The sequence below is a fragment of the Rhinoraja longicauda genome, chromosome 1 (assembly GCF_053455715.1).
Source record: "Rhinoraja longicauda isolate Sanriku21f chromosome 1, sRhiLon1.1, whole genome shotgun sequence".
Classification (NCBI taxonomy): domain Eukaryota; kingdom Metazoa; phylum Chordata; class Chondrichthyes; order Rajiformes; family Arhynchobatidae; genus Rhinoraja; species Rhinoraja longicauda.
Genome location: NC_135953.1, coordinates 137906682 through 137933305, shown reverse-complemented (window position 1 = coordinate 137933305; position 26624 = coordinate 137906682). Strand labels below are relative to the sequence as shown.

At 46.4% G+C, this 26624-nt stretch overlaps 1 protein-coding gene across 5 annotated transcripts in view; it reads right to left on the bottom strand.

Moving 5' to 3' along the window:
- sorcs2 (sortilin-related VPS10 domain containing receptor 2) overlaps positions 1-26624 on the bottom strand; it is a 658785-nt gene that overhangs the window by 52699 nt on the left and 579462 nt on the right. For all 5 annotated transcript variants that reach the window (XM_078407113.1, XM_078407120.1, XM_078407131.1 and 2 more), the window contains one exon: positions 5512-5629. In XM_078407113.1, coding sequence (XP_078263239.1) covers positions 5512-5629 — 118 coding nt within the window. The remainder of the gene's footprint in view (positions 1-5511; positions 5630-26624) is intronic.

The window sequence follows — 26624 nt, the reverse complement described above, 5'->3', positions numbered from 1 at the left end:
CACGGCGGTTCCCCCCACACTCTCATCGGCCTTCCTGACCAGCTTGTCAAGTCTCTTCCCTTCCACCGCTGAGATGCTGCTGCTCCAGCAGACCACTCCATAGAAAATGGCCGATGCAACCACCTTGTTGTAGAAGGTCCTTAGGTGTGCCCCCTGCGCTCCAAAGGACCTGAGTCTCCTCAGCAGATAAAGTCTGCTCTGGCCCTTTCTGTATAGCGCATCGGTGTTTCCAGTCCAGTCCAGTTTATTGTTGAGGTGGACACCCAGGTACTTATAAGAATCCACCCTCTCGATGTCCATTCCCTGGATGTTCACCGGTGTCGGGGGGACCTGGCTGCGCCTGCGGAAATCTACCACCATCTCCCTGGTTTTCCCCGCGTTGATCCGGAGGCAGTTCCGCTGGCACCAGTCCACAAACTCCTTGATCAGTTCTCTGTACGCCCTGTCCTCGTCGCACGCGATGAGGCCGGCGATGGCAGAGTCGTCAGAGAACTTCTGTAGATAGGAGTCTGCAGAGCTGTGCCTGAAGTCCGCCGTGTACAGGGTGAACAAGAATGGCGTTAGCACTGTTCCCTGCGGAACCCCAGTGCTGCAGACCACCCTGTCCGAGACCGGGTCCTTTGTCCTCACATACTGTGGTCGGTTGGTGAGGTAGTCCAGAATCCAGGATGTGAGGTGGTGATCCACTCCTGTGCGCTCCAGCTTGTCCCCCAGAAGCCCTGGCTGGATGGTGTTGAATACACTGGAGAAATCAAAGAACATGATTCTCACAGTGCTATCCGGCCTCTCCAGGTGTGAGAGAGCTCTGTTCTGCAGGTAGATGATGGCGTCCTCCACCACTATGCGAGTCCGGTAGGCGAACTGCAGCGGATCCATTGATGGTCTCACCAGGGGGCGGAGATGGGCGAGGACCAGACGCTCCAGTGTCTTCATCAGGTGTGATGTCAGTGCCACCGGCCTGTAGCTGTTGAGTTCCTTCGGGTGCGGCGTCTTTGGTACCGGTACCACGCAGGATGTTTTCCACAGCTGTGGAACTCTCCCCAGTTTCAGGCTCAGATTGAAGACGTGCTCCACTATCCCGCACAGCTGGTCTGCACAGGACTTGAGGAGCCCAGCTGATGCCGTCCGGACCAGCCACCTTCCTCGCATTGATCTTCCTGAGCTCATTTCTCACCTGGTCTGTGGAGAAAGACAGATTGGAGCACAGGGGCTGGGTGCTCAAGGGTGTGAGAGGAGGAGGGGGTGGGGGGGGTGGTGTAGGGGGAGGGGGAGGTGGGGGTGGGGCAGGAGAAGCAGAAGCAGTGGGTGGTGACTGTGACGCAAGTGCTGTGGGAGGGGAGGTGGGGCACTGTACTGGACGTGCAGACAAGGGGGGCTGCAGCAGGGGTGACTGGACCGGGGGAGGGGTAGGTGACTGATCGAACCTGTTGAAGGAAAGGTTCAGATCGTTCACCCGCTTCTGGTCCCCCTCGGCCCGGGAGTCCGGTTCCTTGTACCCAGAGATGGTTTTGAGGCCTCTCCAGACTCCACTGATGTTGTTCCTCTGCAGCTGGTCCTCCATCTTCTTGCTGTAGCTGATAGGATTCATGCTATTATATACGAATGATTTTTCCACTTCTTTCATTTGAAGGCCTTGGCTTTCAATAAAGCTTCTGTTGCTCTGGGTATTTTCACCTGCAGTGGGCCGCTGTGAGGGGGGGGGGGGACAAAGCGCGGGACCTTTTCGGCGCCCTTTATGTGGCGTCTCTTTGCATACCTTGAGTACGCAAGCAAAGAATTGCACTGTGACTTATCACTGAGAACTGAGATGAGGAAAAACTTTTTCAGTCAGAGAGTTGTGAATCTGTGGAATTCTCTGCCTCAGAAGGCAGTGGAGGCCAATTCTCTGAATGCATTAAAGAGAGAGCTGGATAGAGCTCTTAACGATAGCGGAGTCAGGGGGTATGGGGAGAAGGCAGGAACGGGGTACTGATTGAGAATGATCAGCCATGATCACATTGAATGGCGGTGCTGGTTCGAAGGGCCGAATGGCCTCCCCCTGCACCTATTGTCTATAGTCTTCAATTCAATTCAAAGTGAGATGAGCATCCGTGGATGGAATGGGAATGAAAAGAACAAACAGGTGCAAACAGAAGAAGGTGTCTCGACCTGAAACGTCCCTCTAGAGATGCTGCCTGTCCCGCTGAGTTACTCCAGCATTTTGCTTCGACCTTAGATGCAAACAGAATGTGCAATCTTCTGCAATATTTGCATCTAGCAGTGCATGTGTTGGTACACAGCATTTCCTGTGGCTATATGTGTCAGCTAACTGGGTCAGAAGCAGTGAGATCATATCAGTAACTGGGTTTTTTTGTGTGAATCAGGTTCCTTTTATACAAATAGTACTAAAACGTAAGCCCATTTAAAATCTGGAGTGGTGGAGGTGCAGAGGGAATGGGAGTTCTTGACAATTCAGGTGCAATTCTTGCTCAGAACTGCAATTATTTCTTTGAGTTTTTGCACAACTCGAAGAATATTGCACGTTTGTGAATGTAAATTTTTCCTTCAACCAGTGCAATAGGTCGACCCACAGTGACGTGTACAATTAAGGACATTTATTAAGTGATTATTTGGGCACTGGATGCATTTTGTGGGAGTGGCTATCTTGAGCACGTCTTTACTGAAACCATGGGAAACATTTTTTTTTGCACTTAAAAGACTGAGCGTTCATTTTATCCATGCTCCTCATGATCTCGTACATCTCAATACGATCACCGTGGAAGGAACTGCAGATGCGGGTTTAAACCGTAGGCAGACACAAAATGCTGGAGTAACTCAGCGGGACAGGCAGCATCCCTGGACAGAAGCAATGGGTGACGTTTCGGGTCGACACCCTTCTTCAGACTGCAGACCTCTTCAGTCTGCATTCCATTACATTATGTTAACAAACGTTGTCATCCACATTGTTAAAATACACGACAAACAACACTGGACCCGGTACCTACGACACACGACTGGTCCCAGGTCACCAACCTCACCCTCTGATCCTTTCACCAAGCCAATTTTGTATCTAATTGGCTAACTCACTGTTGATACCATGTGATCTAAACTCTCAGACGGGCCATACTACCATACCAGATGTAGTTTAGTTTAGTTTATTTTCGAGGTTACAGCGCGCAAACAGGCCCTTCGGCCCACCGAGTCCTCGCCGACCAGCGATCCCCGTACACTAGCACCATCCTACACACACTAGGGACAATTTACAATTTTATGCCGAAGCCAATTAACCTACAAATCCGTTTTTGGAGTTTGGGGGGAAACCGGAGGACCTGGAGAAAACGCACGCGGTCACAGCGAGAACGTGTAAACTCCGTACAGGGTATGGGAGTTCTTGGCAATTCAGGTGCAATTCTTGCTCAGAACTGCAATGATTTATTTGAGTTTTTGCACAACTCGAAGAATATTGCACGTTTGTGAATGTAAATTAGCACCTGTTCTAAGGATAGAACCTGGGCCTCTGCCACTGTAAGGCAGCAACTCTACCGCTGCACCAGTGCTATCCTTGCCAAAGTCTCATCAGGCCATTGTAGTGTTTCTTTATCTGCCTGTGGAGATATTACAACGTTCTTGTTCATTTAACAAAGTTCAATAGTATCGGTTTAAAGTGACCTGATATTAGGGACTGCAGTTTATTTTATTTTTAAGGGCGGCACGGTGGCGCAGCGGTAGAGTTGCTGCCTTACAGCGAATGCAGCGCCAGAAACCTAAGCTTGATCCCGACTGCGGGGTTTTTACGTTCTCCCCGTGCCTGCGTTGTTTTCTCCGAGATCTTCGGTATCCTCCCACACTCCAAAGACGTACAGGTACGTAGGTTAATTGGCTTGGCAAATTTAAAAAAATTGTCCCTAATGGGTTTAGTGTTAATGTGCGGGGATCGCTGGTCGGCGCGGACCCGGTGGGCCGAAAGGGCCTGTTTCCGCGCTGTATCTCCAAACTAAACTAAACTGATGGTAACTCCTTGTTTTAGGACTAAGTACTAATCGAGGTAATACTCACACTTTAAATAATCACAACAATGAGTTTCAAAAACCAGAAGGCACCTGGAACCGAAGATGCTGGTTTATAAATAAAACACAGAGTGCTGGAGTAACTCAGCGGGTCAGGCAGCATCTCTGGAGAACACAGATTGGTGACATTTTGGGTTGGGATCCTTCTTCAGACCGAATGTAAGCCTTTTTCAGACCTGTGTTCACCTATCAAATGCCAGACTTTGGCCCGCCCTGTTTTTTCTAGCTTTCTCCCCTCGACGACAATCAGTCAGAAGAAGGGTCCCAGCCCGATATGTCACCAATCCATGTCCTCCAATGATGCTGCCCATCCCCCTGACTTACTCCAGCATAGAGTTATAGAGTCACACAGCATGGAAACAGGCCCTTCACCCGACCAAGTACATGCCCCATCTAATCTGGCCCCATATACCTGCCCTTGGCCCCTTATTCCTTTAAACCCTTCCCATCCATCTACATATCCAAGTGCCTGATGAAGGGTCTTGATCTGAAACGTCACCCATTCCTTCTCTCCAGAGATGCTGCCTGACCCGCTGAGTTACTCCAGCACTTTGTGCCTATCTTCGGTGTAGACCGGCACCTGCAGTTCCTGTTGTGATGTTGCAAGGACTACTTTGTTGTATCACAAGGACTACTTTGTTTGCCTGTGTAGTAACGTGTGTATAAGAGAGTGAGGTGATTAGGTGGCCACTCTGGTTCCAGGTGGCCGTGGAATAAACAGCCTGGATTTAAGCTCCAGCATTATAACCTTTTAAACATGTGTACTTGTGGTCCGTCCTGAGTCATAACCAAAGTAAAACAGATACCGGACCACGAAGTACAACATGGTGGCAGCGGTGGGATACGAACCCACGCCATCGAAATGACTGGAGTACAACACGAAGTACAACAGTTCCTTCTTGCGCATCTTAGCACTTTGTGGGGGTTTTTTTTTTCCCAATCACCAGAAGTTTGCAATAAAATAGGTATTGTGATAATTACGCAGAAGGCGATTCACAATCTGAAGACACACAATGGGTTTTGATGTAAGCGCATACAGCAATTAAGCCATTCTCCCATTCCCAGTCTGACCTTAAGCCCCCTCCCACTCCCAGTCTGACCTTTCTGTCATGGGCCTCCTCCAGTGCCATAGTGAGTCCCACCGGAAATTGGAGGAACAGCACCTCATATTTCGCCTGGGCAGCTTGCAGCCCAGTGGTATGAACATCGACTTCTCCAACTTTAGATAGTTCCTCTGTCCCTCCCGTCCCCTCCTCCTTCCCAGATCTCCCTCTATCTTCCTGAATCCAGCTATATCCTTCCTTTGTCCCGCCCCCCTGACATCAGTCTGAAGAAGGGTCTCGACCCGAAACGTCACCCATTCCTTCTCTCCCGAGATGCTGCCTGACCCGCTGAGTTACTCCAGCATTTTGTGAATAAATAAGCCGTTCTAATATCTTTGTTCCTCTAGTTCACTCTGCAATACCTGGTTCCGTAGGTCCCAGGAGTCATAGTCATCAGGTGAGCACTGTCTGTGGAAGGATGGCCGGAAGTCTACTTTCACCAGTTCCCAGTCCGATCGGAAGCTGATGTGACCGAAGATCCTGGAACAGAAATACAGTCCGAAGATTTAACAACGTTAACAAAAGAACTTGGGACCCAACTTGGGACCAAGCCCTAAATTAGTGCAGGCGTGCAACACACGAATAACATGCAGCTGGGAGTTTCACTGCAAGCCCTGCACCATGCTGGCTAGTCTCTGTAAGATTGTTACTGTTCAGTGCCTGCAGTGTGGCTTAAAATCACCTTGATCAATTCAAACACACAGTCAAAATCAGAGAAAACATCTTCAAATGTCACATCACACCACCTGTGTTTCGAGATTTAGTTTAGAAATACAATAGACAATAGACACTAGGTCCAGGAGTAGGCCACCATTGTGCAATGTTTGTTTCAGACCTTTGGCAACAGATATTCTGGTGTTCTGTATAATAAGTGGTTGAAATAAAACGTAGATGCAAGAAATCTTGAGGGAAAAAAAACCAAAGTGCTGAAGTAACTCAGAAGGTCAGGCATCGTAGACAATAAACAATAGACAATAGGTGCAGGAGGAGGCCATTCGGCCCTCGAGCCAGCACCGCCATTCAATGTGATCATGGCTGATCATTCTCAATCAGTACCCCGTTCCTGCCTTCTCCCCATACCCCCTGACTCCGCTATCCTTAAGAGCTCTATCTAGCTCTCTCTTGAATTCATTCAGAGAATTGGCCTCCACTGCCTTCTGAGGCAGAGAATTCCACAGATTCACAACTCTCTGACTGAAAACGTTTTTCCTCATCTCCGTTCTAAATGGCCTACCCCTTATTCTTAAACTGTGGCCCCTTGTTCTGGACTCCCCCAACATTGGGAACATGTTTCCTGCCTCTAGCGTGTCCAATCCCTTAATAATCTTATACGTTTCGATAAGATCCCCTCTCATCCTTCTAAATTCCAGAGTAGACAAGCCTAGTTGCTCCAGTCTTTCAACATATGACAGTGTCGCCATTCCGGGAATTAACCTAGTGAACATAGTGCGGAAACAGGCCCTTCGGCCCACCGAGACCGTGCTGACTAGTGAACCCCGCACACTAACACTATACTACACACACTAGGGACACTTTTTGTGTAATTTTTGCTCATGTGCCATTCGGCCTCTATCACTCTATCACCCCTCTAACACTCACTACCAACTATGGCCTGGATAGAGTGGATCTGGAGAGGATGTTTCCACTGGTAGGAGAGTCTAGGACCAGAGGGCACAGCCTGAGAATTAAAGGACGTTCCTTTAGGAAGGAGATGAGGAAGAAATTCTTTAGTTGGAGGGTTTTGAATCTGTGGAATTCATGGCCACAGAAGGCTGTGGAGGCCAAGTCAATGGATATTTTTAAGGCAGAGACAGATAGATTATTGATTAGTACGGGTGTCAGGGGTTATGGGGAGAAGGCAGGAGAATGGGGTTAGGAGGGAGAGATAGATCAGCCATGATTGAACGGTGGTGTAGACTTGATGGGATGAATGGCCTAATACTACTACTATCACTTATGAACTTATGAACTATCATAATCTGACACCATTGAGATAATAATCTGCCTCCTTGTTCTTGTCGCCAAAGTGGATAACCTCAAATTTGTCCACATTATACTGCATCTGCCACGCATCTGCCCACTCACTCAACCTGTCCAAGCCACCCTGCAGCCTCCAAGCATCCTCTTCGCAGTTCACACTGCCACCCAGCTTTGTGTCACCTGCAAATCAGCAACAGACTGATTCCACCAAGACGCAGGGCAGAACGCCACAGGAAATCCTTCTTCCCTGTGGCTGTCAAACCGTACAACTCCTCCGCCTCCTGTCATGGGGTAGACTGGCTCCCCCCCCCCCCGCCTCCAAATCTTTGCACATCCCCAATCCTTTCCACCTGTCACTTTAATTTCATGTTTCACGCATCTTGTGTTTTTATGACTGTTGGCAGATCAATTTCCCTCCTGGGGGATAAATAAAGCTCTATCATATGGTACAGTATGGTATGGAGCTGGGACTGTAGGCATTATGTTATCATGTGTACAATGTGACCTGCAGGATGTTATGGAAAGTTGTCCTCCAATACATTAGGGAGCATTTGTGGAAAGGGGAACAGAGTCAACATTTCAGGGCAAAGACTCCTCTTCAGTGCAGGGACCTTAATCCCAAAGGCTAACGAAGCCTCTCCTTCCACAAACACTATCTGATCTGCTCAGTATTTCCTGCATATTGTTTTTGGTTCAGAATAACAGAATAACTACTGTCACCTTGATTTTCGCTGTCCTCCAATAATTATTAACATTGCTGAAATAGCACTGGAGATGCAATGGGTTTTGTTAACTGCAAATCTACTTTATTCTCGGAGGTTATGCAGCGTTTATAATCCCATGATAGACACAAAATGTTGGAGAGCTCAGCGGGTCAGCCAGCATCTCTGGAGAAAAGGAATCGATGATGTTTTTGGGTCGAGACCCTTCTTCAGACTGAGTGTCATAAGAATGGGAAACGAGAGATTATAGACGGTGATATAGAGAGATAAAGGCTTATACTCGCTGGAATTTAGAAGACTGAGGGGGGATCTTATAGAAACATATAAAATTCTTAAGGGGTTGGAGAGGCTAGATGCGGGAAGATTGTTCCCGATGTTGGGGGAGTCCAGAACCAGGGGTGACAGCTTAAGGATAAGGGGGAAGTCTTTTAGGACCGAGATGAGAAAACATTTCTTCACACAGAGAGTGGTGAGTCTGTGGAATTCTCTGCCACAGAAGGTAGTTGAGGCCAGTTCATTGGCTATATTTAAGAGGGAGTTAGATGTGGCCCTTTTTGCTAAAGGGATCAGGGGTATGGAGAGAAGGCAGGTACAGGCTACTGAGCTGGATGATCAGCCATGATCATATTGAATGGCGGTGCAGGCTCGAAGGGCCGAATGGCCTACTCCTGCACCTATTTTCTATGTTTCTATGTTTCTAAATGAATGAAAGATATGCAAAAAAAGTAAAGGCGAGAAAGGATGCAGGCCATTGTTAGCTAGGATCAAAGGTAGACACAAAATGATGGAGTAACACAGCGGGTCAGGCAGCATCTTTGGAGAGAAGTCTGTAGAAGGGTCTCGACCCGAAACGTCACCCATTCCTTCTCTCCAGAGATGCTGCCTGACCCGCTGAGTTACTCCAGCATTTTGTGTCTACCTTCGATTTAAACCAGCATCTGCAGTTTTTTTCCTACACATTGTTAGCTAGGAGCTCGGTGAAAACGAGCTGCTGACAATGAGACTCAACAAGACGACTTTGAAGCAAGTATGACTGGGGTGGGGGGAGGGATGGAGAGAGAGGGGATGTAAAGGTTACTTGAAGTTAGAGAAATCAATGCTCATACCCCTGGGCTGCAAGCTGCCCAAGCGAAATATGAGGTGCTGTTCCTCCAATTTGCATTTGGCCTCACACTGACAATGGGGGAGGAGGCCCAGGACAGAAAGGTCAGTGGGGGACAATGGGAAGGGGAATTAAAGGGGAAAGAAGGAATGGGTGACATTTAGAAGGTCTGAAGAAGGGTCTCGACCCGAAACGTCACCCATTCCCTCTCTCCTAGAAGCTGCCTGACCTGCTGAGTTACTCCAGCAATTTGTGATACCTTCGATTTGTCCAGCATCTGCAGTTATTTTCCTAAAGAAATTTCTCATCATCTCCTTCCTAAAGGAACGTTCTATAATTCTCAGGCTGTGCCCTCTGGTCCTAGACTCTCCCACTGATGGTTTTAGTTTAGTTTAGTTCAGTTTAGTATTTTTTAGTTCAGGATCAAGTTCTAAGGTAGACACGAAATGCTGGAGTAACTCAGCGGGTCAGGCAACATCTCTGGAGAGAAGGAATGGGTGACGTTTCGGGTCGAGACCCTTCTTCAGACTGATCAAGTTCTAATTAGAGAACTGCACAACATTTGGTGACAGACCACGGGAGGCTTCAAGGATATCCCAGACCTATATCAGCTGTCTGCAAAGTACCTTTTACAGTTGATTTTGTTTTGGTTTAGTTTAGAGATACAGCGCAGAAACAGGCCCTTCGTCCCACTGGGTCCGCGCCAACCAGCGATCCCCGCTATCGTGGATCAACACTATCCTACACACACTAGGGACAATTTACATTTGCACCAAGTCAATTAACCTACAAACCTGTACGTCTTTGGAATCTGGGAGGAAACCGAAGATCTCGGAGAACGTACAAACTCCGTACAGGCAGCACCCGTAGTCGGGATCGAACCCAGGTCTCCGGCGCTGCATTCGCTGTAAGGCAGCAACTCTACCGCTGCGCCACCGTGACCGCCCAAATAAAATCCGTTTGGATTTAGTTTGGACCTGCTAAATAATCTGTGGAATTCTCTGCCTCAGAAGGCAGTGGAGGCCAATTCTCTGAATGCATTCAAGAGAGAGCTAGATAGAGCTCTTAAGGATAGCGGAGTCAGGGGGTATGGGGAGAAGGCAGGAACAGGGTACTGATTGAGAATGATCAGCCATGATCACATTGAATGGTGGTGCTGGCTCGAAGGGCCGAATGGCCTACTCCTGCACCTATTGAAGAAAAAAAAAAAAAAATCCGGTTGGGATTTAGTCCACCAACAAGCCTGGTTTTAAAATGACAATTAGGCATCCATTAATTTGTACTTTTGCAGTAATGTGTTTTGCTTAGAATCGATAATGAAGCCAGCTATTTATCAACACAAGAACATTTTGTAAGAGAAATTGATCTCCACATCGTCAGTACATTCTTTTAAACATATGTCATGAACTGCTTTTTATATCAATCCAATTTCAACAATTTGGTTTTAATGCTGAAAGGCTTTAAGTTGCACCAGATGTAACACATCTTCCACTCTGAAATGTGTGGGGAGGAGAGGGAAAGGAAATATCTGTCTAGGCTCAAGGCATCGGAAGATTACAAATCAACAAGGCTTCTGCAATCATAGTCATAGAGAGTTACAGCGTGGAAACAGGCCCTTCAGCCCAACTTGCCCACACTGTCCCAGCTGCACTAGTCCCACCTTGCCCGCGTTTGGCCCATATCCCTCCAAACCTGACCTATCCATGTACCTGTCAAACTGTTTCTTCAACGTTGGGATAGTCCCTGCCTCAACTACCACCTCTGGCAGCTTGTTCCATACACCCACCACACCCTTGAGTGAAAACGTTACCCCTCAGATTCCTATTAAATCTTTTCCCCATCAACTTAAACCTATGTCCTCTGGTCCTCGATTCCCCTACTCTGGGCAAGAGACTCTGTGCATCTACCCGATCTATTCCTTTCATGGTTTTATTATCGATCAGAATCCACATTTTGTTCCTTTCCTTGTGATTCTTAGTTATATCTAACTGGTGATTTTCTTAAGTGTGCTGTCGGAACAAAATGATCTGCTACCATTAGCTTGAAGAAGAAATTGGAACATGTCCTTTTCATTGATCTTTCACTGCACCAATCCCTTTATACTCGGTAATATTAGCGAGGAGAATAATAGCCTGTGCAGCCTTTCCCACAATGGGCTGCTATTTGTGAATGTCATTCACGTGCCCTCTTCATATTCTGCTGCAAGATTACAGAAGATTGTAGAATATTACCAGCCTTGCAATTTAATTTTTTGAAGGACTTTTGGAAATGAGCTACTTCATCTCTCCATGTGTAGGAAGGAACTGCAGATGCTGGTTTAAGCCGAAGATAGACACAAAAAAAGCTGGAGTAACCCAGCGGGACAGGCAGCGTCTCTGGAGAGAAGGAATGGGTGACGTTTCGGGTCGAGTCCCGCCTGAGGAAGGGTCCCGACCCGAAACGCCACCCATTCCTTCTGTCCAGAAATGCTGCCTGTCCCGCTGAGTTGCTCCAGCTTTTTGTGTACCTTACTTCATGTCTCGAATTTGAAACACACTTGTGCATTTTACATACACTCCACTTGGGGGAGATAATAAGTCATAGGAAAGTAATATTCTACCTAAGGAGGAGGCACTCACAATGATGTCCAAGAATACTGACAAATGAAAGAGATATAAACTAGTGTGTGCAGAGCACAATTACTCTCAGCAGACGATGAGAAAAACGACCATTTCCAATCTCGCTCACGAGCCCACGGTTTTATTCATGGGCGGCATCCTCCATTTGCAGTACATTTATCCCAAACACAATCTCATTCTCTCCCCTTTATACTGCTGCACACTGTCTCCACTCCAACCGTTTGCCTTACCCTGCTTAGTTTCACCTCGTCCTGATCAGACTAAATAAAGAATTTGTCAACCTCAAAACCCTAACTGAGCAAAGCCATTCATTCCTTAAGTCCGACCGAAGTAACCAAATTCGGATATTCGGTGATAGACGACAAAAAGCTGGAGTAACTCAGCGGGTCAGGCAGCATCACTGGAGAAAAGGTAAAAGGTGACGTTTCGGGTCGAGACCCTTCTTCAGACTCTGAAGAACAGATATTCTGTGGATTTTCACTCAGAATTAAGTCATTCCCTGGTGAGCAAAATACAAAATGCTGGATGAACTCAGTGGGTCAGGCAGCATCTCTGGAGGAAATGGACAGGTGATGTTTCAGGTCAGGGCACTTCTACAGCCTGAAGCAGCACCCTGACCCGAAATGTTGCCTGTCCATTTCCTTCCGCAGATGTAGTGTGACTCGCTGAGTTCCTCCAGCACTTTGTATTTTGCTGAAGATTCTAGTACCTGTGTTTCCTTGTATTTCTATTTCGCTTGTGAGACTTTCAGTTTCAGGTTGAATGTCTGAGTTTCAACAAGTTGCACCAAAAAACAGTTATTTTTTTAATGAATAAGTAACAAATGAATAATTCCTGTCACTTGACTTGTAAGTATCAAAAATGCCCCAATATTCACCATTCAACCTGAAATATTAACTCTGTTTCTCTTTGCACATGTATCATCTGACCTGCTGAATATTTTCATTATTTGTTTCAGATTTTCACCATTTTGTTTTAAGACTGCAATTTTTTTTTTAACAATCTTGGGATGTTCCATTACGTTAACAAGCCACCAGAGTCACTACAGTAAAACAGAAAATGCAGCAATGAACTTGTATGTATCAAGCTATCACAAGCAGCCAAGTGACCACAGGCAGGTAATCTCGGTTACTGATGTACATTAAGGATTATATACACAGATGAGCCAAAACATTATGTCATCAGCGGTCTGCGGCTACATAGCCCCATACGCAGCAGGGTGCGATGCACTGTGTATTGTGACACATTCCTCCCGTGACCACCATTAGCATTTTCTGCGACTTGTGCCACAGTCGACCTTCTGTCGGTTCGGACCAGACAGGATAGCCTTCGTTGCCCTCGCGCATCGATGAGCCTTGGGTGCCCAACACCCTGTCGCCGGTTTGTGGTTTGTCCCTCCTCGGACCACTGTCGGTAGGTACTCACCACTGCTGACCGGGAGCACCCCACAAGCCCTGCCGTTTCAGAGATGCCCTGACCCAGTTGAGTATAGGAGCAAAGAGGTCCTTCTGTAGTTGTACAGGGCCCTAGTGAGACCGCACCTGGAGTAGTGTGTGCAGTTTTGGTCTCCAAATTTGAGGAAGCATATTCTTGCTATTGAGGGCGTGCAGCGTAGGTTTACTAGGTTAATTCCCGGAATGGCGGGACTGTCATATGTTGAAAGATTGGAGCGACTAGGCTTGTATACACTGGAATTTAGAAGGATAGGAGGGGATCTTATCGAAATGTATAAGATTATTAAGGGGTTGGACACGTTAGAGGCAGGAAACATGTTCCCAATGTTGGGGGAGTCCAGAACAAGATGCCACAGTTTAGGAATAAGGGGTAGGCCATTTAGAACGGAGATGAGGGGAACCTTTTTCAGTCAGAGAGTTGTGAATCTGTGGAATTCTCTGCCTCAGAAGGCAGTGGATGCCAATTCTCTGAATGCATTCAAGAGAGAGCTAGATAGAGCTCTTAAGGATAGCGGAGTCAGGGGGTATGGGGAGAAGGCAGGAACGGGGTACTGATTGAGAATGATCAGCCATGATCACATTGAATGGCGGTGCTGGCTCGAAGGGCCGAATGGCCTACTCCTGCAACTATTGTCTATTGTCTATTGTCTGGCCATGACAATTTGGCCCTTGTCAAAGTCGCTCAGGTCTTTACTCCTGCCCATTTCTCCTGCATCCAACACATCAACTTTAAGAACTGACTGTTCACTTGCTGCCTAATATATCCCACCCCTTGACAGGTGCCATTGGAACAAGATAAGCAATGTTATTCACTTCGCCTGTCAGTGGTCATAATGTTTTGGCTCATTGGTGTATATATAGCGGCAAAATTAGTTTCGTTTAGTTTACAAATACAGCGTGGAAAGGGTTCCTTCAGCGTAACTGAGGGCGCACCAACCAACAATCACCCATACACTAGTTCTATCCTCACAACCCTGGGGACAGTTTACAGGAACTAATTAACGTACAAGCCTACCCGTCTTTGGATCGTGGGAGGAAACCGGAGCACTCAGAGAAAACCCACGAGGTCACAGGGGGAAGGTACAAAATCTACATGGACAACACCCGTAGTCAGGATCGAAACCGGGTCTCTGACGATGTAAGGCCACAGCTCTACCACTGTGCCATCACTTTTTCTATTTACAGATGCTACCTCCATACTGTTTGATCCCATCTTTTTACTGTCACTGCCAGATCAAATGGATTGAGTGGGGGTGGGGTGGGGGGATGGGGTGGCGGGGTTCTTTTAACGTCTATCACAGAAGGCTGCAGAGGTCAAGTCAGTGGATATGTTTAAGGCAGAGGTAGATAGATTCTTGATTAGCACGGATGTTAGAGGTTTAGATTTAGATTTAGAGATACAGCGCGGAAACAGACCCTTCGGCCCACCGAGTCCGCGCCGCCCAGCAATCCCCGCACATTAACACTATCCTACACCCACTAGGGACAATTTTTACATTTGCCTAGCCAATTAACCTACAAACCTGCACGTCTTTGGAGTGTGGGAGGAAACCGAAGATCTCGGAGAAAACCCACGCAGGTCACGGGGAGAACGTACAAACTCCGTACAGACGGCGCCCGTAGTCAGGATCGAACCTGAGTCTCCGGCGCTGCATTCGCTGTAAGGCAGCAACTCTACCGCTGCGCCACCGTGCGAGAAGGCAGGAGAATGGGGTTTGTGAGGGAGAGATAGATCAGCCCTGATTGAATGACGGAGTAGACTTGATGGGCCAAATGGCCTAATTCTGCTCCTATCACTTATGACCTTATGGCCTTCTGGTCTTTTCTGAACGTCAGTGCTCACAACAGTCTAGCTCTCTTATAGGACAGCATTAGATGTGGTCCACTTTAGTTCCTTCCATCTGAAAGCCAAATCCATCCATTATTTATTAAAAGCTGTCTTGATTTTTATTACTCATAGCATCAACTTTTGCAAAAGCAAGCATCGTCTAGCGTTATCCTGTCGTTTGTCTCCTCTCCAGCGGGACTGGCAGCATCTCCGGATAGAAGGAGTGGGTGACGTTTCGGGTCAGGACCCTTCTGGGCCTGAAACGTCACCCATTCCTTCTCTCCAGAGATAGACAATAGACAATAGACAATAAGTGCAGGAGGAGGCCATTCGGCCCTTCGAGCCAGCACCGCCATTCAATGTGATCATGGCTGACCATTCTCAATCAGTACCCCGTTCCTGCCTTCTCCCCATACCCCCTGACTCCGCTATCCTTGAGAGCTCTATCTAGCTCTCCCTTGAATGCATTCAGAGAATTGGCCTCCACTGCCTTCTGAGGCAGAGAATTCCACAGATTTACAACTCTCTGACTGAAAAAGTTTTTGCCTCATCTCCGTTCTAAATGGCCTACCCCTTATTCTTAAACTGTGGCTTCCTGGTTCTGGAGTCCCCCAACATTGGGAACATGTTTCCTGCCTCTAACGTGTCTAACCCCTTAATAATCTCATACATTTCGATAAGATCTCCTCTCATCCTTCTAAATGCTGCCTGGCCCGCTGAGTTACTTCAGCGTTTTGTGTCTATCTGCGGTTTAAACTAGCAGTTCCTTCCTCCTTCTAGGCTGAGTTGGGAAACTTTCCCTTTCATCGGTATGTGATTGGCAACTCTGTGTTAAAAATCACTTCCAGGTGCTAGCCTGTGTCTGCGTGCTGTGGATTTGCACTTATAATTAATATTTAACATTAAATTAACTCTCTGTGGGTAGATTTCACACTGCTGCTCTGCTCCTGCTGTGCTTGATTTGTGATCTATTTTTAAAAAAACGAACCCTATGAAAATCTGAAAAGATTATCACCGACATGCAAAGAGAAACTGAATCTTTTCCCACGTCTTAATTAAATCATCTGCTTTGCCATCTTGAGCTATGCTTTTAAACCTGGCAGCACTCATTTATTCAAGGAAGGTGGAAACAAAGTACATGCCTTCAAAAATATCTGCACAATGATTTTCAAACAAAAATATAAGCTCTGTCAAATAAAACAAACTGCAGACGCTGGAAACCTCAAATAGGAGGACAAAATCCCAGGGGATTGTTAGGCAGCATCTACACAGGAAAAAAAGGAATTAACTTTTCAGATTGTTGATTTTTCATCAGAATTAGAAAAAACGTTAGAAATCATGTTTTAAACTCCAGAGAAGAGAAGGGAAGGAGTGGGAGATATTTGAGGAAGGACGTCCTTGCTATTGAGGCAGTGCAGCGTAGGTTCACCAGGTTAATCCCCGGGATGGCAGGACTGTCATACGAGGAAAGATTGGAAAGACTGGGCTTGTATTCATTGGAATTTAGAAGGATGGGAGGGGATCTTATAGAGACGTACAAAAATTATAAACAGCACTGGACGAGGTAGATGCAGGAAAAATGTTCCCAATGTTGGGGGAGTTCAGAACCAGGGGCCACAGTCGGTCTAAGAATAACATTTTCGCCCAGAGAGTTGTGAATTTGTGGAATTCTCTGCCACAGAAGGCAGTGGAGGCCAATTCACTGGCTGAATTTAAAAGAGAGTTGGAGAGAGCTCTGGGAGCTAGTGGAATCAAGGGATATGGGGAGAAGGCAGGCACAGGTTACTGATTGTGGATGATCAGCCATGATCACAATGAATGGCGGTGCTGGCTCGAAGGGCCAAATGGCCTCCTCCTGCACCTGTGTTTCTCTGGTTCTCTGTTTCTATGCGAGAACAAGGAGAATGTCTGTGGTGGGAATGGAGATTGAAGCTGAGCGGCAGGAAGGCTGTTGCAAGGGTAGTGGAATGAAAGCTGATCGGTCGGTGAGGAAAGGTAAACAGGAGAAACTGATCGAGAATAGAGAAAAGATTCAGAGCATAGAACATAGATTAGTACTGCACACGAATAGGCCTTTCGACCCATAATGTCTGTGCCAAACATGATGCCCAGATCACCACTTATCTACCTGCACAGAACCCATATCCCTCCATTCCCTGCGTATCTATACATCTATCAAAATGTCTTTTGAATGAATGAATGAATGAATGAATGAATGAATGAATGAATGAATGAATGAATAAGTTTATTGGCCAAGTATGTGCAGATACAAGGAATGTGCCTTGGTGCTCCGCTCACAAATGACAACACAAACATACAGTTAACAATTAAGAATAAAGCATAAACACATCAAAACAATAATGATACCCCATTAGTATAAGAAAATAACTGCAGATGCTGGTACAAATCGATTTATTCACAAAATGCTGGAGTAACTCAGCAGGTCAGGGAGCATCTCGGGAGAGAAGGAATGGGCGACGTTTCGGGTCGAGACCCTTCTTCAGACCGATGTCAGGGGGGCGGGACAAAGGAAGGATATAGGTGGAGACAGGAAGATAGAGGGAGATCTGGGAAGGGGGAGGGGAAGGGAGGGAAAGAGGAACTATCTAAAGTTGGAGAAGTCAATGTTCATACCACTGGGCTGCAAACTGCCCAGGCAAAATATGAGGTGCTGTTCCTCCAATTTCCGGTGGGCCTCACTATGGCACTGGAGGAGGCCCATGACAGAAAGGTCAGACTGGGAATGGGAGGGGGAGTTGAAGTGCTCGGCCACCGGGAGATCAGTTTGGTTAATGCGGACCAGCGAAGCGATCGCCGAGCCTGCGCTTGGTTTCGCCGATGTAAATAAGTTGACATCTAGAGCAGCGGATGCAATAGATGAGGTTGAAGGAGGTGCAGGTGAACCTTTGTCTCACCTGGAAAGACAGTTTGGGTCCTTGGATGGAGTTGAGGGGGGAGGTAAAAGGACAGGTGTTGCATCTTGTGCGGTTGCAGGGGAAAGTGCCCGGGGTTGGGGTGGTTTGGGTAGGAAGGGACGAGTGGACCAGGGAGTTACGGAGGGAACGGTCTCTGCGGAACGCAGAGAGGGGATGGGAAGATATGGCCAGTGGTGGGGTCCCGTTGTAGGTGACGGAAATGTTGGTGGATGATATGTTGGATCCGCTGGCTGGTGGGGTGGAAGGTGAGAACGAGGGGGATTCTGTCCTTGTTGCGAGTGGGGGGAGGGGGACCAAGAGTGGAGCTCTTTTTAAATGCTGATGAAGGATATCGTCTCGGACAATTGATCCCATTTATTTTTCCACGGATGCTGCCTTACCCGAGTGCTTCCAGTATTTTCTGTTTCCATCAAGCATATTACTTGCGAATATTTAAGGAAATACGAAGAGAAATTCATGCTAAACTTTAATTTGCTGGTTAAATGGATAAATCTGGAGTGCTTGTGCAGGAAGGAACTGCAGATGCTGGTTTAAACCAAAAGAGTTGGAGTAACTCAGCGGGACACTGAAGTAGGTTTTCAACCTGAAACTTCACCCATTCCTTCTCTCCAGAGATGCTGCCTGCCCCGTTTAGTTACTAGCATTTTGTGTCTAAATCTGCAGTATATGTTCCTTTTTTCCACCGTAGCAAGGAAGCAATTGAATGAATTGAATGTGAGGTAGGAGGGGCGAAATCGCACGTATTAATTGATATTGGAGACAATCATATTCAATTATATAAGTCTCCATTTAGAAATATACTATAGTGTGTTGTGCAACATCATTCTTTTCATTGTCAAACGTTTTGAGTCAATTTTCCCCCAATGTAACCATTAGCACTTGAATTGATCTCTTCAAAGTCCAATTTAAACATTTGTCATATGACTGTTGACTTAAGTGTTTAATCTTATAAAAGGAGCCTCATTGTTAAGCATTCAGGTTAAAGTCGACACTGAAGACCGGGCGGTAAGTTTTGTGTAATATAATTGCAAATAATCGCAAATATATTCTTGAAGTCAAATGATTTTTCCGGACAATTTAACTATCTTTCTAATTAGTTGACATATTTAAGCAAGTAAATCGCTCATTTTTTTGTTTTCCAGCAAAAGAATATTCGAGGAAATGAAGCATGATGAGGTAGAATGAACAACACCAGCTTTTTATGAGTAGCTGCTCCCAAAGGACTGTAGCAATCGAAGGCAGCTTGGCACAGGCCCCTTCTCAAGGACACTCAGGGATGATGTACAATAGGTGCTGGCCGAGCCAGCAGTGGCCACATGCAGAAAAATGAATCAATGACAAAACTGCTAAGTATAAAAGGAGGGGGGAGGGAAGGAGGGGCGGGAAGGGGGAGAGAGGGAGTGGGGGGTGGAGAGGAGAGGGGGGAGCGGGGAGTGGGGGAGGAGAGGGTGCTGCACCAATGCAGGAGAGGTTTGGGCCCAACGGGTCCACTTGGTCTAGTGTGTTTTTAAATATAGCCTGTGGATTTCGTTATCTGGTATAGCTCTATCACTAGCCTTGCAGGGAAATTATGTACTGCATTGGGATGCACGCTGATTCAAGTCAAAGAAAACCTTTACCTTAACAGAGTGCCAAGGTGGGCAGAAATCACATTGAGATGGACATAAAATGCTGGAGTAATTCAGCGGGTCAGGCAGCATCTCCGGAGAGAAGGAACGGGTGACGTTTCGGGTCGAGACCCTTCTTCAGACTGAGAGTCAGGGGGGAGGGAGACACAGAGATAAGGAAGGGTAAGGTGTGAAAACGAGGCACATTGACCATTGCATCCTGATGCCTGATGATCCTTACACTTACGCTCCATCTACATTTTCTTGATCTCTCCCCCAACCAAGATTAATAGCAAGATTTCCTTCTCCCTGGTCGACATATGAGGTGGAACCAGACCACTTGTAAACTTGGCATCCCATTCCTATTCTGCTCTGAGCTTCCAACCATTACAGCCTGTCTATATTCACCTCAGTACCACTGTCCAACTCCACCCCAAACCAAAAGAGTTGGAGTAACTCAGCGGGACACTGAAGTAGGTTTTCAACCTGAAACTTCACCCATTCCCTCTCTCTAGAGATGCTGCCTGCCCCGTTTAGTTACCAGCATTTTGTGTCTAAATCTGCAGTATATGTTCCTTTTTTCCACCGTAGCAAGGAAGCAATTGAATGAATTAAATGCGAGTTCGGAGGGGGGAAATCGCACGTATTAATTGACTCCATCAACTCATAGCCTCCAGCGTTCACAATGACCATGTCCTTCGCCTCCTGTAAACCTTAATTCCTCCAGTTCCAATTTCTAACTTATGTCATGTCCGCCTTGTTCACTGTAAACGGACGTGCTTCCAGCAACACTTAATTTCAAAAATTCACAATCTTATTTTCAAGTCCGGAACCAGTCTTGTCCTTCCCTCGTTTTTAATGTGCTCCAGCGCTGTCGTCTTCAAAGATGCCTGCCCTGCCTTGATACCCTATTTATAATATCATAAGATCTCGGAGCAGAATGAGGCCATTCTGTTCATGGAGTCTACTCCACCATTCGATCATGACTAATCTATTTTTCTACTCAACCCCATTCTCCGGCCTTCTCCCCGTAACCTCTGACATCCGGAATGGCGGGACTGTCATATGTTGAAAGACTGGAGCGACTAGGCTTGTATACACTGGAATTTAGAAGGATGGGAGGAGATCTTATCGAAACGTATAAGATTATTAAAGGGTTGGACACGTTAGAGGCAGGAAACATGTTCCCAATGTTGGGGGAGTCCAGAACCAGGGGCCACAGTTTAAGAATAAGGGGTAGGCCATTTAGAACTGAGATGAGGAAAAACTTTTTCAGTCAGAGAGTTGTGAATCTGTGGAATTCTCTGCTTCTGAAGGCAGTGGAGGCCAATTCTCTGAATGCATTCAAGAGAGAGCTAGATAGAGCTCTTAAGGATAGCGGAGTCAGGGGGTATGGGGAGAAGGCAGGAACGGGGTACTGATTGAGATTGATCAGCCATGATCACATTGAATGGCGGTGCTGGCTCGAAGGGCCAAATGGCCTCCTCCTGCACCTATTGTCTATTGTCACCCTTCCCAATCAGGAACCCGTCATTCTCGGCCTTAAAAAGAATCAATGTCTTGGCCTCCACAGCAGTCTGTGGCAATGAATTCCTCAGATTAATCACCCACTGGCTAAAGGATTTCCCCCCTCATCTCCATTTATGCAGCCCCAAATGTATTCACTCCATCGCAGGAGATTGTACCTTCAACACCTAAGCCCTTAACTCTGGAACTATCTCTCAAAATATACCCAACTCTTTCTCTCCTGTTTTAGTTCACTCCATTAAAACTATCTCTTTATCCCAGATCTTTTCCATCATAGAAACATAGAAACAGAGAAAATAGGTGCAGGAGGAGGCCATTTGGCCCTTCGAGCCAGCACCGCCATTCACTGTGATCACTGTGATCATGGCTGATCATCCACAATCAGTAACCCGTGCCTGCCTTCTCCCCATGTCCCTTGATTCCGCTAGCCCCTAGAGCTCTATCTAACTATCTTTCAAATTTATCCAGTGTATTGGCCTCCACTGCCTTCTGTGTCAGAGAATTCCACAAATTCACAACTCTCTGGGTGAATTTTTTTTTTTCTCATCTCAGTTTTAAATGGCCTCCCCTTTATTCTTAGACTGTGTGGCCCCTGGTTCTGGACTCCCCCAACATTGGGAACATGTTTCCTGCATCTCGCTTGTCCGGTCCTTTTATATTTTTATACGTTTCTATAAGGTCCCCTCTCATCCTTCTAAATTCCAGTGAATACAAGCCCAGTCTTTCCAATCTTTCCTCTTATGACAATCTTTCCTCGTATCAACTCTAATGTTTGGAGTATTGCATGCGCTTCTGGTCGCCCCTTTACAAGAAGCAAGTGGAGGCTTTGGAAAGGGCACAGAGGACATTGACCAGAACAATGACTGGATTAGGGAGTATTAGCTGCAGGGAGAAATTCAACAGACTTGGCTTGTATTCTCCGGAAGGTTGTGGAAAGATCTGACAGACATCTATCAATAGAGTCAAGAGGATTTAATTTCCATATGTACTGAAACAGAACAACAAAATTACATAGAAAATAGAAACATAGAAAATAGGTGCAGGAGGAGGCCATTTGGCCCTTCGAGCCGGCACCGCCATTCATCGTGATCATGGCTGATCATCCACAATCAGTAACCCGTGCCTGCCTTCTCCCCATGTCCCTTGATTCCACTAGCCCTGGAGCTCTATCTAACTGTCTTTTAAATTCAACCAGTGAATTGGCCTCCATTGCCTTCAGTGGCGTAGAATTCCACAATTCTGACTTTATGTGAAGATTATGAGAGCCATTGATATGGTAGACAGTCAGAACCTTTTTTTCCCAGGATGCAAACAATAAAATACTGGAGGGCATAGCTTCAAGGTGAGAGGGGCAAAGTTTCAAGGAGATATGCCGGGCAAGTTTATTACACAGAGGGCAGAAAATGCCTGGAACACGCTGCAGGGGGAGGTGGTTGAGGCAGATATGAGAGATATTTAGGAAACTTTTGGTTAGGTATGTGGAGGCCTATCGGATATGCTTGGGCATCCATGCATGATGGATGTTTGTGTTGAATTATGTGGTTGTGTGTTTTGTGCTTTTTTAGTGTTATTACTGTATGGTAACCAAATTTCGTTCAAACTTGTTTTGAATGACAAAACTAGTTATTCTATTCTAAAATAAGACTTGGTCTTGGGATCAGGCTGTTGGGTGAAGGACCTGTTCCTTTGCTGTGTACTATTCTATGTGTAGGAAGGAACTGCAGGTGCTGGTTTTTAACCGAAGATAGACACAAAATGCTGGAGTAACTCAGCGGGGCAGGCAGCATCTCTGATGAGTCTGAAGAAGGGTCTCGACCCGAAACGTATAAGATTATTAAAGGCTTGTGTACACTGGAATTTAGAAGGATGAGAGGGGATCTTATCGAAACATATAAGATTATTAAAGGGTTGGACACGTTAGAGGCAGGAAACATGTTCCCAATGTTGGGGGAGTCCAGAACCAGGGGCCACAGTTTAAGAATAAGGGGTAGGCCATTTAGAACGGAGATGAGGAAAAACTTTTTCAGTCAGAGAGTTGTGAATCTGTGGAATTCTCTGCCTCAGAAGGCAGTGGAGGCCAATTCTCTGAATGCATTCAAGAGAGAGCTAGATAGAGCTATTAAGGATAGTGGAGTCAGGGAGTATGGAGAGAAGGCAGGAACGGGGTACTGATTGAGAATGATCAGCCATGATCACATTGAATGGTGGTGCTGGCTTAAAGGGCCGAATGGCCTCCTCCTGCACCTATTGTCTATTGTCTATGTCCTCCGCCTCCTGTAAACTTTCATTCCTCAAGTCCCAAATTCATCTGTACTATTCGATGTTCCCTCTATCTTCTTATCAGTTTCAATGTAATAAAACATCACAAAGGCATTATATAAATACAGTTTTGTGTTTCAGAAAGACCTCAATCGCAAGCTGTGGGAAAAGTGCTGCTGGAGGTTGGAAGACAAGTGCTGTAACTGAACGAGAACCTAGTGCGACTTGGGTGGGGGAGGGATGGAGAGAGAGAGAGGGGATGCAGGGGTTAGTTGAAGTTAGTGTACTAAGTTAGTATGCTTCTCAAACTTCAAGTATGAATATTGGTTTCTCTAACTTCAAGTAACCCCGGCATTCCCTCTCTCCAGTGTTGCAGTGCTAACTTTTTATTGTCACTGTCACTGTCACTTTTATTGACCTGTCACTGGTGCCCTAGTCCCACCTGCACGCATTTGGTCCATATCCATCCAAACCTGTCCTATCCATGTACCTGTCAAACGGTTTCTTAAACGATGGTAATTGTCCCAGCCTCAACTAGCTCCTCTGGCAACTTGTTCCATACACCCACCACCCTCTGTGTGAAAAAGTTACCCCCTCGGATTCCTATTAAATCTTTTCCCCTTCACCTTGAACCTATGTCCTCTTGCCCTCGATTCCCCTACTCTGGGCAAGAGACTCTGTGCATCTACCCGAACTATTCCTCTCATGATTTTGTATATGTTCTCCAGGGAACTCTGGTTAGGCATTGGAATGTATGTTGATCTTTGTGCTTTCTCAGCTCCTGTTAGCCTAGACAATGGTCCACGTTGGCACAAAAAACAATTTTAAACAATGTGTATTATTGATTCTCGATAATACAATGCAATAACATCTTCTGGTCCTGTGTTTTGCTGCAAATCACATACTATATATCCACCATCCATATTAATGCTGAGAGTAGATTCTCACACAGTGAAGTATCATCAAGTACCTTGGCCATTTCCCTTTTCTCCCTTCTACCTTTCAGAAGAAGGAGTAGATAGAGCTCTTAAGGATAGCGGAGTCAGGGGGTATGGGGAGAAGGCAGGAACGGGGTACTGATTGAGAATGATCAGCCATGATCACATTGAATGGCGGTGCTGGCTCGAAGGGCCGAATGGCCTCCTCCTGCACCTATTGTCTATTGTCTATTAATACAGGAACGTGAAAACAAGGCTTAAGTACAGCGTCTTCCTCACAGTTATCAGACTCCGAAGCAATCGGAGGCGGCACGGTGGCGCAGCGGTAGAGTTGCGGCCTTGCAGCGAATGCAGCGCCAGAGACCCGAGTTCGATCCCGACTACGGGCGCTGTCTGTACGGAGTTTGTATATCCCCCCGCCCTGTGACCTGCGTGGGTTTTCTCCAAGATCTTCGGTTTCCTCCCACACTTCAAAGACGTACAGGTTTGTAGGTTAATAGGCTTGGTAAATGTCCCTAGTGGGTATAGGATAGTGTTAATGTGCGGGGATCGCTGGTCGGCGCGGACCCGGTGGGCCGAAAGGGCCTGTTTCCGCGCTGTATCTCTAAACTAAACTAAACTAATCACCTCTTTCTCATCTCCTTTCTGGAGGTGCTGTCACATGTTCTTAACTCAACTTCATTCAGTGATTTTGGTATTGTGATTCTAGTGTATCATGTTGTATTGCACTAAAATCTTACACCATTCTGCTGTCTTCCATTTGTCATTGTATTTATTTTGTATTTATCATTGCAGTTTTATATTCTTTCCTCAGTGGACATCTTAAGAACAAGACATTTTATTGCACAGTGTGTGTGTGTCTGACAATAAACTAATCTGAGTCTCCGGTAACTCCTCTCTTCCCCACAATCTTTCAGGCAAACAATTTCCTAGAAATAAGACAAATTTGCATATATTTTTCTTCTGCAAAACACCCTGAAACCAGTAGCGTGTCGCAAATAAACTCAGGCTTGGCACATTCATCAGCACAACCTGTGAACACAAGATCTTAAACCAATCTCATAACAAACGGCACTTCAAATGCGATGTCTGGCGATTAGTGCATTTTAATTATAAAACTGAAAAGAGTAATTGTCAGCGGTGGGGCGTTACAATAGACAATAGACAATAGGTGCAGGAGTAGGCCATTCAGCCCTTCGAGCCAGCACCGCCATTCAATGCGATCATGGCTGATCACTCTCAATCAGTACCCCGTTCCTGCCTTCTCCCCATACCCCCTCACTCCGCTATCCTTAAGAGCTCTATCCAGCTCTCTCTTGAAAGCATCCAACGAACTGGCCTCCACTGCCTTCTGAGGCAGAGAATTCCACACCTTCACCACCCTCTGACTGAAAAAGTTCTTCCTCATCTCCGTTCTAAATGGCCTACCCCTTATTCTTAAACTGTGGCCCCTTGTTCTGGACTCCCCCAACATTGGGAACTTGTTATCTGCCTCTAATGTGTCCAATCCCCTAATTATCTTATATGTTTCAATAAGATCCCCCCTCATCCTTCTAAATTCCAGTGTATACAAGCCCAATCGCTCCAGCCTTTCAACATACGACAGTCCCGCCATTCCGGGAATTAACCTAGTGAACCTACGCTGCACGCCCTCCATAGCAAGAATATCCTTCCTCAAATTTGGAGACCAAAACTGCACACAGTACTCCAGGTGCGGTCTCACCAGGGCCCGGTACAACTGTAGAAGGACCTCTTTGCTCCTATACTCAACTCCTCTTGTTACGAAGGCCAACATTCCATTGGCTTTCTTCACTGCCTGCTGTACCTGCATGCTTCCTTTCATTGACTGATGCACTAGGACACCCAGATCTCGTTGAACTCCCCCTCCTCCTAACTTGACACCATTCAGATAATAATCTGCCTTTCTATTCTTACTTCCAAAGTGAATAACCTCACACTTATCTACATTAAACTGCATCTGCCATGTATCCGCCCACTCACACAACCTGTCCAAGTCACCCTGCAGCCTTATTGCATCTTCCTCACAATTCACACTACCCCCCAACTTAGTATCATCTGCAAATTTGCTAATGGTACTTTTAATCCCTTCGTCTAAGTCATTAATGTATATCGTAAATAGCTGGGGTCCCAGCACCGAACCCCACTGGTCACTGCCTGCCATTCTGAAAGGGACCCATTTATCCCCACTCTTTGCTTTCTGTCTGTCAACCAATTTTCTATCCATGTCAGTACCCTACCCCCAATACCATGTGCCCTAATTTTGCTCAGTTACGTACGACTGAGTAATGTTAAGTGAACACAGTGTAGATCGGTCTGCAGGCTACACGTTATTTTGTCCCTGTTCCTACACCTCCTCCCTCGACACTGTCCAGGTACCCCGACAGTCCTTTCAGGTGAGGCAGAGGTTCACTTGCACCTCCTCCAACCTCATCTACTGTATCCGTTGTTCAAGATGTGGACTCGTACACATCGGCGAGACCAAA